At 49.0% G+C, this 15,832-nt stretch overlaps 1 protein-coding gene across 5 annotated transcripts in view; it reads right to left on the reverse strand.

The window, feature by feature from the left end:
* MAGI3 (membrane associated guanylate kinase, WW and PDZ domain containing 3) overlaps positions 1–14,408 on the reverse strand; it is a 75,856-nt gene extending 61,448 nt beyond the window's left edge. For 4 of the 5 annotated variants that reach the window (XM_075521715.1, XM_075521714.1, XM_075521718.1 and 1 more), the window contains exon 1: positions 14,017–14,408. In XM_075521715.1, coding sequence (XP_075377830.1) covers positions 14,017–14,338 — 322 coding nt within the window. In that variant the 5' untranslated portion in view covers positions 14,339–14,408. The remainder of the gene's footprint in view (positions 1–14,016) is intronic. The other variant, XM_075521716.1, reaches the window with a different exon arrangement.
* Positions 14,409–15,832: the final 1,424 nt, after the last annotated feature.

Genomic DNA, 15,832 nt, shown 5'->3' on the forward strand with positions numbered 1-15,832 from the left:
CAACTCTCAACCTGAAATAAAACCACAGCAATTTTGTCTTCAAACTTCTGTAATTAGCATTTTTTGTCATATACCAAACACAATGCATTAAAGTTCACATTACAAACACTTATCTTCCACGGAAACACTGTCAACTTGAAGCAAAGCCAAGGCAATAAATATTTCAAGCTATCGCTCAGCAATGCAATACCATATTTGATTACTTACTGGTACTTCCACTCGATGGTACCCACAGTACTAAGCAGTTTTCACAAACAAGTTCTCCCTGCACCAAAGCATTTACCATCTAATCTCACTGCAAAGAAGATTAGTGAAATTACTGAGCGATAATAGTTTCAGCAACAGAGGTGAAAATACTTCCCTGGCACTTTTGGTCAGCTGATTTCTGAGGAATTCTTCAGACCAATAAAGGACGAAACAAGCCATTAAACATCATCACCCGGGATTAATACAGGGCTCTGCCTCTCTCTTACGTAACAGGATTCTGAAATTCCCCCCAAGTACATGCATTAGGAGGAAATAATTTCTACAAACCTAAAACTTTAGGGCTTAGTTATTTCCTGATAGTTCTGTGGTTTTAGAGGAAATAAACTGGATGTTAATCCTCTTGCATTTAATGAGTAGTACCAGCAAGCTCTGCTTCTGTCTATTGCAAGAAGGTCACGGTAAACTTGGCGTATAACCAAAACAAAGTTGCACATACTGCCAATGAAATCTTGAAGAGAGGGGGAAGGCTTAAGCGGTTTGGGTGGTGGTGGTGTTGCCTATTTGAGCAAAAATGTGTCAAAATGATTTAAAAATCCACCGATGTCCTTAGCTTTTTTCACACAAATCACTTGGCGCAGGAGGGAAATACTTAGTCAGCATGTTGACTTACACTGAGTTCAAATCATCTGTCAATGGGTTTATGTTTTGGTTTTTAATAATGTCAGGAAAAGAAGAAATAACTTGCATACATGCATTCAGCTCGTATTCAGCTGCAGGATGAAGCTGGTAGGCCACCAGCTGTGCAAACACAAGAGACGTGCCAAACCGAATAAGCCAGCCCTCATTTCTAGTTCAGTTATACTTTTGTTGTGATCCTCCAAAAAGTCTTGCGGGGAAAAGGAAAACTTCTATCAAGGCAGGCACTTCTGCTTTTTGTTTCGATTTCTTTTTGAGCGACTGGTTTTCCTACCCAGACTCACGAAGTTTTAGGCTGGACACTGCTCCCTGCTATGTGCTGCTTTTTTCAGAATCCAAAATGCATGTCCGAGACACTACGTACATTACTTTTTCCTAAAGATTGGCTACAACCACAGCAACTATTTAAGAGATACAATACTTATTAAAGAGGGTTTCTTTACTAAATTAGACAGCAAACCACTTAGTCATCTAAAGTTTACATATAATTCATTTCATTATCTTTAAGTTAACATTGTTAGAAACATCACACAAAACAAAAGCACAAAGTTGCGTATCAGTTGCTTGGTCTATTTCTTTATAATTTTTACTACCAGTCTTCACCACCACAGGAATTTTATTTTCACCGACTTACAAGAATAATTTCTTTATGCTTAACACTGAATCAGATAATTTTTTTCTTAGGACACCAAGAATTAAAACTGGTTTAACTATTAGGATTCATCCAGCCACCTGATTTCACGACTTAAGAAAGAGATATTTGCAGATACTCCAAGACTTACTCAACTGCAGATCAAATGCCTTACACCGTATTTTACATTTCCTTCTGGGAACCTTTCTGGTCAGTCACCAGAGGCCACACCGCTCTGTCAGACACCCCGCAGCAGCGGGTCTCAGCTTGCGGCCGCTGAAGACTGAGATGCCCTGAATGACTCCCACGGTGTTCAGGAAGCATTTAAGAAGAGCACACACATTAAAAATGGGCTTAACTTTGCCACACAAGAATTGTTGACACTGGAAAATTCAGACAAACAAGTTGAAAGTTACTGCTCTAGAGCAAAAAACACTTTCTACCCTAACATGATTTCCACTAACAACTTCATTTGATAAACTACATCACTGTATCAAACAGTAATTAAGCAGCCACTTCAGATGGGATTTTTTTCTCTGATCTATTCTTTCATCGACGGGAAAGGAGATTTTTTTTTAAACATTTCTTCTACCTAAGCACAAAACTGGTGCATATGCCACTGCGCACCACTCCCGCCTAGGTCAGGGGATCTGCTGAGATAGCTCTCCACCGGCACTCCAGACCTGCCCGCACCCAACATCGGCATAAGCGGGACGCTGGGGGCACAGACAGCTGCTCCTCGCCCCGCCACCGTTGCAGCGCAGCGTTTCCGCATCAAAGCTCAGCGCTTGCGCTCCTGCTCACCCAGCCGCAAGCTGCCAAAGAGCACGTTGACAGACCTGAGCCTTCTCCAAGCCGAGGGGAAGGAGGATCCAAGAAGATGGCCCGATGCCACGGCCGGAGGGGACTCCAGAAGGAACTGGCAATCGCAGACTCCCAGAAGCAAAGCCCGAGGCTGGTCACGGCGTTTCCCCTTTCTCCCACACCAGCACACCCCATTTTGCCCACAGAGCACGCAAGAGCTGACGAACCCTTTCAAAGGGCAAACAGATGAGTCCTGGCAAAATGGTTTCCAAATCGCATGGTACGTCCTCGCCTGCATGCTAAAACAGTCCTTAATAGAAGAGACACAATTTGAATCCCAAAACATAATAGCGAACATTGAACCGCTCTCAAAATACAACTGCAAAACAATCCTAGTCCAAGGGAAATTAATTTCTCCCTAAATGTTTTATCAAAAAAACCTCTGGCAAAGGCAGCGGGGGCATTTCAGTAGAAACTCAGCGCTAAACACGTTCCTTTATATTCTCTACATTCAAAGCTTGATACACAGACTAAACCACCAAGTATCAATGGCTGTTTTTCAGAGCAATTTATGGCAGACGACTGCACAGATCTCCCGACTTGTACTTTTAAAATTCAGAATGGCCTTTGGTGTTCTTCATAGCTCAGGGAAACCGGCCGATGATGTAAACCTCAAACTGCAGCTGATTACCAGGAGGTAAACAACACTGGAACATACCAGTCATTTTTATTTCCAAGACATAAGATCTTTATTCGTATTTGCACTACAAAGAAGTGAAGAGTCTAATGACCAGGCCTAAAAATGCGTGTGGGTTTTTAGTGGGGTGGGCGAAGAAAGGAGCTTGGTTTTTCTTTGAAATGAGTACGATGTTTAGTCTATGATGCGTCTTGAGTTGAAAACTTCTGAAAGTGTTTTTATGTAAACCCACAGCCTTCTGCAGACAGCTACTGCATGCTGTAAATCTGCAAGCCAAGAATCCAAGATGGAGTAAACACCACCCTGATTCACACCTTCCAGGTGCTTGAATGACTGTTTTCAAGAAAAGTGGTTTCTTTTAAAAAAAAAAAATCCAGTTTCCCATTCTTTATTTCCTATTGTTAATAAGTTTCATAAATCAACCCTGGAAACACCCAGGTTGTCTCTCACACCTGCAGTTACCTTCTCTGTCACCGCACTTGCAGCGGCCCTCGGGCAGCCCCCCCGCGCCACGGCGGCAGCCCTGCAGCAGAGCGCGCTGGACGCGGCGCGTGCGAGGGCGGTCAGATGCCCCTGCCCGGCAGGACAGCTGGCTGCACCTGTGCCCAACGTCACGCCCGAAGAGCCGGGAGGCACGTTAGAGCCCAGAAACGACCAACACGCCCTGCAAAGCAAACACCTCAGCCTCCACCAGGCCAGAGTTTGCCCAACAGGCCGCCCGCCCGCGGGGCCCAGCCCTCGCAGGCTCAGCGCACCAGCCACGAGCGCCCAGCGGCTGCAGGGAGGCCCCGGGCCCGCCGCTGCAACGGGGCAGCTCTTCCAAAGGCGCCTGTGCCAAGCTTGTCCTCACACCCTGGCTCAGACTGCCACACTCTTCAGCCCCAAACAGATATACAAAAATATATATTTATAGTCCGACAAAGGAAGGACGGGAGGATTGCCGTGTCCCCGCTTCCTGAGAAGCCCAGGTGACATCCAGCGGCCTATGAACATTCAGGGCTGCAGGGGTTTCTGGGCAACTTTGATAGAAATTTCTGCAGTCCCCCCATGACATTTACGCAGACACGGTCCCATCTCAGCTGGGCACACTTGGAGGGGACGAGCTTCACCCCAGCAGAGGCATCCACAGGTGTGGGGCCTCCACAGGCTCCTACAGCTCCACTTGGCCAACAAAAAGTTTAAATAACATCCAGCACACGAGGGAAGCATTCCCATGTCTTCAGTTTGAAGGTATACTGGGACCAAATTAGAAAAAATCTGAACATCTGTGCCTTCCCACACACGTACAAGTTGCTAGAAGAGTAAGCGTTACAAGGCAAAGTTCAAGCAATTACTGAACCTGTTGAACCCGACTCCAGGGACTGCCCCTGGCACCTGACATGCCTGAAGACACGTTTCCTGCTATCAGGGATTATCTGCTGTGGGTTACGGCCTCGTACTTGTGCTGTGAGAGAAGGAGCCAGAAACGCCTAATCCTGCTCTTTCGTACCGTTATTGCATATTCCCATTCCTCGTACCTATTTCCTTTGTGTTGTAATTCCACCTTTCTCTGTGTCACTGCACAAGAGTTCTTCCAGGCTGGTGATCTCTTTCTTTGCATCTCTTCTACTTCTGTCTCTTTGAGATAAGGCGAGCAGTCATCCTCAAAGTGCTCCCTAATATTATTTGCAGAAGTTGGTAACAGCAGCTCGTGACCTGCGGCTCCCACATTTCCTGCTGGATCCGACCTGCCACGCACATGTCGGCTCCGGCACCTGCGCCACGGCAGGGACAAGGTGCTGCTGCCGGCTTCTTATAAACACCCAGTGCCAGAGATGGTCCTGGATGGTCCCAGCCTCACCAAACCAACCCGTTTTTGTACAAGTGCAATGCAACTATTGTTGTGGTCAGATCCTGGATTAGGTTCTCATGTTAGGGCAACACTGGTCTGGATTTGTAAGAATGCATGTTCTCTATTTCCAAATGCAGTGGACTCAAGAAGATACAACTTCAGCAACAGATAATTCAGGCAATCACATTAACCTTGTTGATTGCCTTTACCACCTTCTTGAAAGAATACTTCATTATCATGCAGATGAAAATAATGCATTTCCAGACACCAAAAACCAGAATACTTGTGATGTTTATATAGCATCCACAATGCATATTCATAAGACACCAGCTGTTAGTCTGATTGTATTTATTACCAAAAGTCAGTAATGAAACGGCACTGAAGTAGAACACAATAAGAATCAATATCCAAGTGTACCATGATCTGATAGAGATAGAATTCAAGTTTTACATTTTTTTTTCTACAGGTAACTGAAGAGAGATGGCAATTCAAAGCTTAAAGGAATTAACTTTTTACTTGTATCTCAGGAAAATATTTTACAATGGATCAGACTACACAAACTAGACTACTATGCAGCAAGTGAAGAGTGACACAGGATGGATAGTAAACACCCTAGTGATTTTCAATTGAAGAAGTTACATTCAACTGAGAGCAACCAACAAGTCACAAAAAATTACAGGCTTGAGAAACATACATATTGAAAAGTAGCTTTAAGCAAGCATTTTTAAAAGGTAGCTATGAAAGCAGACTTTAAAAGCTCACTGTCAGAGAAAGCCCACAGTTATGTCTAACAGCCTTGGTGTGCTTTGCAAATGAAATTACATTTCCACACAAGATCATCACTTTAACATGTTGCATTTGCATATGACAAAAAAAGCACAGCGACATAAGCTTGAACAAAAGATTGCTATGATTGTATTTCATATTGAAAGCTACACCTAAACTAGTCACAGAACATGGCTATGTGCAACCACCCGTATCTGCACCTTAAACAGCAGCACGGAGGGACAGCTTGTACATAGGTTTTAACAGCCAGTATGGAAAAATTAACATGAATCCCAGCATCCCTCGACCTGCTGCATCCATAGTGGCAATCCCCTGTTCTCCATTAGTGTCTTTACAGTCTCTTTGACACCATGCTGACCAACACCCTTCCCAGGATACTCCCCTTCTCACCAAAAGTATATGCTCCTGCTTTTAAAACTGATTAGCTTGGAAGCCAGCCCATCATATTCAACTACTGCTGGTATGTCACCTGGGAGCAGCTCCCGTTCCCACTGTGACCTGCTGAGGGCCCAAAAAAGATTAATTTAACACAGATTCAAATACCAATTAGCAACTGAGAAGATGAATTACTTAGGATTCTGGTTTCTATGATGGTGTAACAGATCAATACAAGCCTGCAATCTTCCTACTGCATTTTCCCCTCACCTTCTCTTCAGCAGAACTAAATAAGGAATTTACTCTCAAGTACAAAGAGCTCATATTTTTCTTAATCCAAATCTAGTACTCTCAGGAATACTATTGCTTTGAAGAAGAAAATTGTTCCCATTCAGGGAACAAGATGTGATTTAACCAACAGCCCATGAATGCGACGATATTTCTTAAAAGGAAGCATCATGAATTAAAAACAAGTACCAGAAGAATTAATTCAAAGACCTTAAAACAGAGCAACAATCAAAACTAGAGTAATTTTTTCAGCTGTCAATTTGAATGTACAATCCTTGTTATATTTTAAGATTTTTTTAAGAATTATCAGCTGAAAAATATCTTGAAGCAGATGTTTCAATAATAAAGGTGCACGGTGCATAGCAAGTTAGACAAGCACAGCTTGTTTACTTCATGAATTTTCTACAAAGACAGTTTAGTTTGAAAGTGTCTTTGTTTTATAAAAGCAAAATGAAAATTCTTTTTAAAAAATTAAGGAAATGGTATCTTCTGAGGAGATTCCAGCCATTTTCTACAACTGACTAGCATTTCATTAAAGCCAGCCAAGAATTCAAGAGCAACACCTAGACAAAAATTATGAAGACGAAATCTGCTGTTGAAATGGCTTCTAATAAAGGTTCATGTTTATTTCATTCTTGGCTTCATTCACATAGAAGAGAAAGCCCCCTGCCATTGCAGAGTAGCGGCAAAATTACAGTTTCAAGGATTTTAAACAAGTTCTATGCTGGCATGTAAACCTAAGCTTTTTTTTTTTGCCTTTTTTTTTTTTTAGTAGAAAAGCAACATAAACACATGTGGAAGAATTCCAATCAAAACTGTCTACCAGAATGAGAAAACTTCCTTCCAGGAACAACTGGAATACAAGCGCTTGATCGTTCAGTCGTAGCGAAAAAATCTTATTCCCCTAAAGCAGGGGATGCGGACACAGTGGAGGTGGGTTTGGAGAACACCGACTGCACCACCCGCTCTGCCACCAGCCCCAGGTAAAGGCTGGCCATACTCTGCGCTATTCTACTGGGTCTCTCCCGAGAGACATCAACGAACGGCACAGGGAAGAGAATGGCTCTCCTAAGGGAACAAAAAAGTACAAATTAAAACCAAGGTGTTAAGCAGCACAGTAGCAAAAGCCACATGAGGCCTCGTTATCATTTGAAACTAACACGCCAAGAAAGAATAGAATAATTAGAGCGCATTTATGGTGAAATCATTAACACAGTACCCACTGCAGTAAAACTTAAATGAAGGAGTATGTGAAAGGGAAAGGCAGTATGTTCTATGCCAAGAATAATATGTTTATATAAAGACGAATATGAGAAACAAGATTATAAATTACGTGCACATACTAATACCCATCCCTCGGCAAGCACTTGATAGTCCTCTGCATCCACACACCTGAGATGCAAGCTAATAGCTTTTTGGGCAAGGTGGCTCTCTCAAACTGCTCTAGGACACACCATTGCTACTGCCAATGCTTTAGAGAAATGACAGCCTCCAGCAGAAAGCATTTCTTGTTCGGTTTTCTTTTTCAAGACTGCACATCCGTCTTCTGCCCAGTTTCATGAAACTGGGATACCCTATGCATTCATTATAGCAACCCTATACGTTTTGGGCTTTTCTTGGTGTTGCAAAATGAATCAACCTTTCCTTCTTTTGTATAAAAATGGATCAGTTCCCCGTGCACTCTCAAGCAGGGAGGGCAGCTTTCCACGCCAGCATCCAGCAGCCCCCACCTAAAGCGCAACTGGAGGACCTGAGCTGGCTGCCTCAACTCCTCAGACTAGCAGAGTAACACATTAGTCTGTTTAATCACCGAGCTGGCCTACTGCCAGCTTCCAGAGAAACAGGAATTAGGGTAATGCCTTTCCTCCGAGAGGCAAAATTATCCTAGTGTGTACTCTGATCTCCATTTTAACACGGCACATTTAGAATTCAACTGATTTTGCAAAAACAGCCTTGGAGTGCGGTGTGCCCTCCTCCCTGCCTTAATTGCCAAACATGCAAATGTTTACCCCCACATGGAGGCTTTGTACCTACCTCAAGCACAAGAGAAAATGTAAATGAATCTTACATACTCAGCTTCGAGTATTATGTCTCAAGTGCTGAATCCTGATCTGAGTCACTGTATTTGTCACCACCGTTTTCATTCATTCTGCTTCAGAGAAGGGACCCCCATGCACAAGCTGACTTCTAAACATTTCCATTAACTCCTGCTGGTAACGGAGGCATTCGGGATCGATCACCATGCAATTTTACAGTCACGTGAGAAAATGCATCCAGCCATAAGCTGTCTTCTTGTACGCTCGTACTAGATTTTGATCAGGAGAGCATTTTGGTAAGATAAGGCCTTGCTAGCTTCAAGATCCTCAAGTCCCAAGAGCATTACATGATTTAGTGAAAGATATTGACTAGAAAAAAATGAGTTTGGTACTGAGAACTTCAGAGCACTACATCCACCTGTCAATCATCTCTTTCTCTGTACTAATGCATCTTAATTCAAATAAAGCAATAGATCTGAAGTAGTTAGAGATGTCATGTCAAAAGGCTGCAGACTACGGTTGAGCGCACACAAAGCAGCAACATGCATCAGCTTTGGACTAGGGCACACTGCGTGTATTGTAAATGGCATGAAGGACTGAAAAAATAAAGACCCTGTGAGTTCTGCGAGTATGAGCTGGGAAGTCCTCCGCATGCCGCAGCTGGGGAAAAAACCATCAAAGCACGAACTGACACCTTACTGCAGGCCAGGCCACCCAGACGGGAGATAACGAATAAACACCCCAGTCGGAGGAAGAGCTCCAGCCATGGCTGTGAAAGTTGTGAAAGTCAGCTGTGAAACAGCTACATAGGAAATCAAGGTTTAATAGTTTCAGGAGCACTGAGACCATTAAAAAAAAATTTAGTCTGAAGGGCACTTTCAGTAATTTTAAATCGTGGCATTTTTTTATTAAAGATCAGTTTTGATGCAATGGAGCCAACATAACATTCTCTCAATAATCAAGGGACAAAACTATGTGCTCTGGAAGTGTTTCTCAAGTGGAAGAACTACAAGACTCTGGCATTTCTTCCCAGATGCTAGTTATAGTGGCCATGAAACCATAATAATTGCCACAGAGTAGCCGTATTCATCAAAGCTCCTTAGTTTGGAAGGAAAACACATTCCTTCCTACGTAGTAGCTGGCAACTCGGGCTGCAGAAAGCAGAACTTGCAGATAATCAGTAATTTTTGTTACTTTAAGTCTGTAGCCTAGTTTTGATGTATTTTGGCTACCATACTGCTATGAAGAAAGAAGGCATTCAAAGTTATATTGACGGGTATTTTAGCAAGCAGGCTCGCCTGCACATACAAACATCTTTCTGGCTAAATCTGAATGCCATATGGAACTAGTAGGTACCTTTAGAGGATGAACTTAGCACTCACAAAGACAACAGATTTGACTAAAGCAAAATGCTTCAGTTATTCCTTAATGGAAATAAAAGAACCTGCAGCAGTGCCAGCTAGTTACAAGGCTAACGTACTAAAACGAGTAACGCTGGACAGGGAAGGTCCTCGAGCCACATAGCAGCCGTCGTTTGGATGCCTGTAAGCAGGCGATTAGCTCGAAACCAGCACTTACCACCAAGTGTGGCTAAAATACAAATGCACTCATTATGATGAGCAGGCCTACGTTAGCATGCGTGCACATACATACAAATATCACATTGCACAAAAAGCCTTACTTCTCTGTACTGCCATTTTGCTCATCCGATCAAGATGATGATTAATTATACAAAAATAAGGGGTATGGTTATAATCTCAAACATCAACTAGAATGAAGGGATATCTCACTTTTATTTAGACAACTCGGATCCCAGCATCAGTCCAGGTATACCGGCAAAGAGCTTGAGACCGGCCTTCTGCAGACTTTGCTACGTCGGCCCCTACCGATACCGGAACCACAGATTTTCCAGCCGGCCCGCACACACCCGAGCCAGACCTCGCCTGGGGCACGGCTGTGGCACCGCCGACACTCACGCCCAGCCATGTCACACCGGTCTTGTTCTCCCTCCTCAGCAAGTAAGGACAGAGCAAGAAAGGGAAGGACAAATCTCTCCATCAACAAAATGGTCCATCATTTGTGATGTGCAGTTAACAGATGGCGTTCAAATTAACATTCATATCTTTCAAGTGTCTTATCAAACAAGACTAAACAGCATCTTGAAATTTCCATTTTAAATTTTCTATGAGCTTGCTGTAAGTATCACAGACAGATTTTACTGTTGTCAACTAAAGCTGTTGCTGCCTTTAATGAGGGACGACATCACTACTTGAAATAAAGCAGTCCAGTCCCCTGACATGCTGTTCAAGGCCACTGGGACACCTACACAGGCTTCACCTGGAAGATGGAGCCAGCTCTTAAACACCAAAATTGCCCTTCCAAAACGTGAAGGCAAACCATGGGCATCAAGGCTTTATACACTCCCTAAAATTCAGAGACAAGGCCTTACACAGACCCTAGAATTCAGAGACAAGGCCTTACACAGTCCTCACTGTTGTGGTAGTGATCCCCTGAAGTTGGATCCTCTCAGACTTCTGTCGCAGTAGCACTCAAATCTGAAGAGCCATCGGGCACACAAAGGCCGGCTGCCAGAGGCACTCCATGCCTTTCAACACAACGGTTCATTTGAGAGAGTGAGCAGTTTTGACTGGAGAAAACCATGAAAAATGGGACCTTAAAACCAGTAATGCAATTAAGGGTCTCCGAGAATTCAGACCTATTACGAGCGCACCACAGACCACCAGCTCCCCAGCCCTCGCTCCCTTCACCACCACCGCCCGTACAGCCCCACACATCTTCCCGGCTGCCTTCCGAAGGTCAGCAAGTCTGGACTGCTCGGGATCACAAGGGGTAGAAGGGAAGCCAAATCCAAAGTCACAGATCTTCACAGAGAACGCCTTGTCAACAACTTTCCTGATTACACATACCCTAACTGGAATACTGCCACTGAGCGCTACTGTGACAATCTTGGGGAAAAAAAAAAAAAAGAAAAAAAGAAAAAAAAGCCAACACAACACCAACCAAGAAAAACAGTATGCTTTAAAATACTGTATTTAAGGACACTCAGTCTAACACAGAAAATTACTGCAAAAATCATCTGATGTGGTAAATAAGCTTGCAGTATGTTCCTGTATGGGAAAAAATGCTGGATCTGAAGCTTCAATTTGATTTGTTCCAAAAGTTACATAAAATCAGCATAAAAACGCTAGTCCTCTATTTACAACTCAGCCCAGTGTTCAGTTTACAAGCTCTGGATGACCATGCTACATAGCACAGGCCTTTGCAAGACTCCAGCAGTAGTTTCCTTCTGTGGAGAAAACCGTTCCTGTATTTTAACGAGTTACTAACCCACAGGAGAGTTCTGCTCTCATCTCTTGGCAGCTACACTGCCACACAACACTCACTCACTTTATTCAAAGTCTATCGATACCTTGCTGAAAGTCTATTTGAAAAGCCACTACACCAAAATACCTGGATGTGATTAAACCAACTGGTGAACTTTCAAAAACTAACAGCCTTTCTTCTAAGCAGCAACCCGCTCTCCTCATTACCTGGTATTTATTCACATGCCCAATAGTTTCATTCTCAACTATAGCTTTAACCAACTTGCTGGAATCAGAAGTCGGTCCTGTCGATCTTCTGGACGCTCTTCCCAGTGGCACCGTATTCCCCACCTCCTACCCCTTCCACACCACCGATGATTTAAGGAACAGGCAACACTGTTTAGTACTTCGTATTTGGAACTCCTAATGAACGTCATCTGGCTCTGGCTATCTTCTACTACTCATCGTATCAATTCTTTCTAAAATCTTTTCTGCCAGTTTTAACTTGACAGCTGGAGACATCTCTGTTATGGAAAGTCCCAGTACAGGAATACCCCTATTTCCCTCCATAGTAAACACAAGAAATTCCTTTGATCTTCCAACTATAGCTCCATCTTCCACGAGCCTTCTCTTCCAAAAAAAGAGTTTTATTATTGTCTTCTATCTTAAACAATTTTTTCCTCAATTTTTTTTTATCCTCTTATTTTACATTTAACTTGCAGCAGTTTGTTCTTTTCTATTTTCTTCATTCAGATGGGATTTCCAAGTTTGGAAATAAAGACATATTTCAAAGCCTGCCAGGCTTCTGTAAGTGCTTTCAAGGTGTGGGTTTGTCTTTGGGTTTTTTTGGGTTTTGTTTAATTTAACAGGCGATACGCATCAGGACCAACTGCACAGTCTCTATATAGAAGATGACGTTTCATTAGCAGTCAAACAAGGAAAATCTGATTTAAAATATGTATTACCTAAAGTCAAATAGCAACCCCAGCAGTCATGAAGAAGTACAAGGCAGGTGTTAAACAAAGAAGCTGTATAAGAAATATGACAGACTTCAGTCATGGAAATACTGATATCGGTCGGGATTCAGAGAAAAACGGTTTTACCAAAGACAGATTCTTTGTAAGGCATCAAGCTCACACCTGGACTGTCTGACCGGGAAAGCGGCAAACGTGGTGCTCGTCACAGCGTGAATCATGAGCTCATGGGACTGCAGGTGCCACTATTCAGCATTAACTTGACATTTGACAGGCATGTTGGTAAAGAAGATTTTACCACAATGATCTGATATCATTAGTTAATTAAAGCGTACTCAAAATTAATCCAGATCTACGGAAAAAGAACACCCGGAGTTTGCTCCCGGTGTTTGTCTTTGGCAAATGAGAAACTAACAGGATACAGCGCTGGCGTTCTCGCAAGCCGTGCTCCCGTCCTCCTTAGCCCAGGCCGTCTCACACCTGCCCTCCACCCGGCTCCAAGCAGCAGTTCACACAGACACCATGGAAAACCACAAAATACCGCTTCTTCAAGCAGCGGGCCCCGAGCTCCCCGGGCAGCCGCTGCCGCAGGCGGGCAGGCAGACGGCGGCGGCCGGGGACCCTCCGGGGAGCGACGGAGGCGCCCGAAACCTCCGCTCAGCCCCGTCAGGCGACCGCCGCCCGCTCCGCCGAGCCCGCTCGGGTGTCACACCCGCAGAACACCCGAAATACAGCGGCGGGAAGCCAAGCGGCTCCCTCGCCCCCTCACGCCCGGGCTGCGGCCGGCTGCCGGAGCCGCCGGGCAGCGCTGCCGCGCGGCGCGGGCAGAGGCAGAGCGGGCAGCAGCGCTGGGGACCGGGCCCTCGCCCCACCGGGACAGCGGCGCCCTCGCCCGGGACGGGCCACCCGCCCTCGGGCTCGGGCCGCGGCACCGGCGGCGGGACCGAGCCGGCGGCGCGGGGAGGCCGGCCCGCTGCCGAGGCCGGCGGTTCCCCATGGGCCGGGGGGGGGGTGGGGTGGGGGGGAAGCGAGCGCCGCCCGCCAGCGCCGCCGCGGGGCCGGGGCGGGACTCCGGGGCCCCGCGCCGCCCCACGCGGCAGCGGGGCCGCCCCCCCCCGCGGCCGCCCCGTTCGGCGGAGGCGCCCTCCCGGAGCCGGGGAAACTTTCCCAGCCCGGCACCCACCCCCGCCCCCGCGCCCCGGGCCCCGCCGCCGCCGGGCGGGCGGGCGCTCCCGCACCCCGCCGCGGCCCTCCCGCCGCCCCGCAGGGCGCCGGCGCGGCTGGGCCTACCCGCGGCCGGCTCGGCGGCGGCGCGGGCAGCGGCGGGGCGGGCCGCGGGTCCGGCGCGGCCTGCGGCGGCCAGCTCACCTGGGCGCACGGTCTTGAGGCGCACGGGCTCCCTGAAGTGCCGGACGACGGCCAGCGTGTCGCGGTGCGTGAGGCCGCTGACGGGGGTGCCGTTCACCTCCAGCAGCACGTCGCCCGGCGCCGGCGCCTTGCCCGAGAGCAGCGCGGGGCCCGGCGCGCCCTCGCCGCCCGGCGGCAGGCGGCCCGCCAGGTAGGGGAACTCGCCGCGCTCGGCGCCGCCGCGCAGGAGGTCGGGGTCGGGGCCCGCCGGGCCGCCCCAGGACACCACGCACTCCTGCACCTTGCTCAGCCAGTGCCGCTTCTTCCGCAGCGTCTTGGACATGCCGCACCACGGGGCGCCGCTGCCCGCCCCGCGCCGCCGCTCCCTCCCCGGCCGCGGCTGCCGCCCGACTGCCGCCCCGCCGCGGCGGCGCCCCGCCCCCCGGCCCCGCCGCGCCCCGCCCCGCCGCGCGCGCCCCCGGCCCCGGCCCCGCCCCGCCGCGCGCCCCCGGTCCCCCCACGCCCCCGCCACGCCCTGCCGGCCGCGCTGGCCACGCCCCCCCGGCCGCCGCGCCGCCGGCCCCCCCGGGGCGGGGCTTGCGCCGTCACGGGCAGCGCGGCCGCCGGCCGCGGGTGGCAGCGCTGCGGGCGGGCCGGGCCCCGTCCGCCCCCGGCCGTGCTGGGCGCCTCGGCGCCGGCCCCGGCCCCGCCAGGGCCCCCCAGGGCCGCGCCGCGGGCTGGGTGTGGCCCCCTTGGCCAGGAGCAGCCCCTCAGCCAGCGCCCGCCCCAGCCAGGATCTCTCTTCAGCCAGGATCTCTCCTCAGCCAAGATCTTGTCCCAGCCAGGATCTCACCCCAGTCAGGGTCGCGCCCCAATCAGGGTCTCGCCCCAGCCAGGATCTCACCCCAGTCAGGATCTCTCCTCAGCCAAGATCTTGTCCCAGCCAGGATCTCACCCCAGTCAGGGTCGCGCCCCAATCAGGGTCTCGCCCCAGCCAGGATCTCTCCCCAGTCAGGATCTCTCCTCAGCGCCCACCTCAGCCAGGATCTCTCCCCAGGCAGGGTCTCTCCTCAGGCAGGATCTCGCCTCAGCCAGGATCTCTCCCCAGGCAGGATCTCTCCTCAGCCAGGATCTCTCCCCAGGCAGGGTCTCTCCCCAGCCAGGATCTCTCCCCAGCCAGGATCTCTCCCCAGGCAGGGTCTCTCCCCAGCCAGGATCTCTCCCCAGTCAGGATCTCTCCCCAGTCAGGATCTCTCCCCAGGCAGGATCTCTCCCCAGGCAGGATCTCTCCCCAGGCAGGGTCTCTCCTCAGGCAGGATCTCTCCCCAGTCAGGATCTCTCCCCAGTCAGGATCTCTCCCCAGGCAGGGTCTCTCCCCAGGCAGGATCTCTCCCCAGGCAGGATCTCTCCCCAGGCAGGGTCTCTCCTCAGCCAGGATCTCTCCCCAGGCAGGATCTCTCCCCAGGCAGGGTCTCTCCTCAGCCAGGATCTCTCCCCAGGCAGGATCTCTCCCCAGGCAGGCTCTCTCCCCAGCCAGGATCTCTCCCCAGTCAGGATCTCTCCTCAGCGCCCACCTCAGCCAGGATCTCTCCCCAGGCAGGGTCTCTCCCCAGGCAGGGTCTCTCCTCAGCCAGGATCTCTCCCCAGGCAGGATCTCTCCCCAGGCAGGCTCTCTCCCCAGCCAGGATCTCGCCTCAGGCAGGGCCCGCCCCGGCCTGGCCGGGCTGTGCTGTGTGGCGGCGGTTCAGTAACCCCGCTGCAGGGCCGGTCCCTCCCCCGTCAGCCCCGGCGCTCCGCACCGTCCTCGGCTCGGTGCTGAAGCGGGGTCCGCTGGCAC

Source organism: Mycteria americana, chromosome 20 (genome assembly GCF_035582795.1).
Source record: "Mycteria americana isolate JAX WOST 10 ecotype Jacksonville Zoo and Gardens chromosome 20, USCA_MyAme_1.0, whole genome shotgun sequence".
Classification (NCBI taxonomy): Eukaryota; Metazoa; Chordata; class Aves; order Ciconiiformes; family Ciconiidae; genus Mycteria; species Mycteria americana.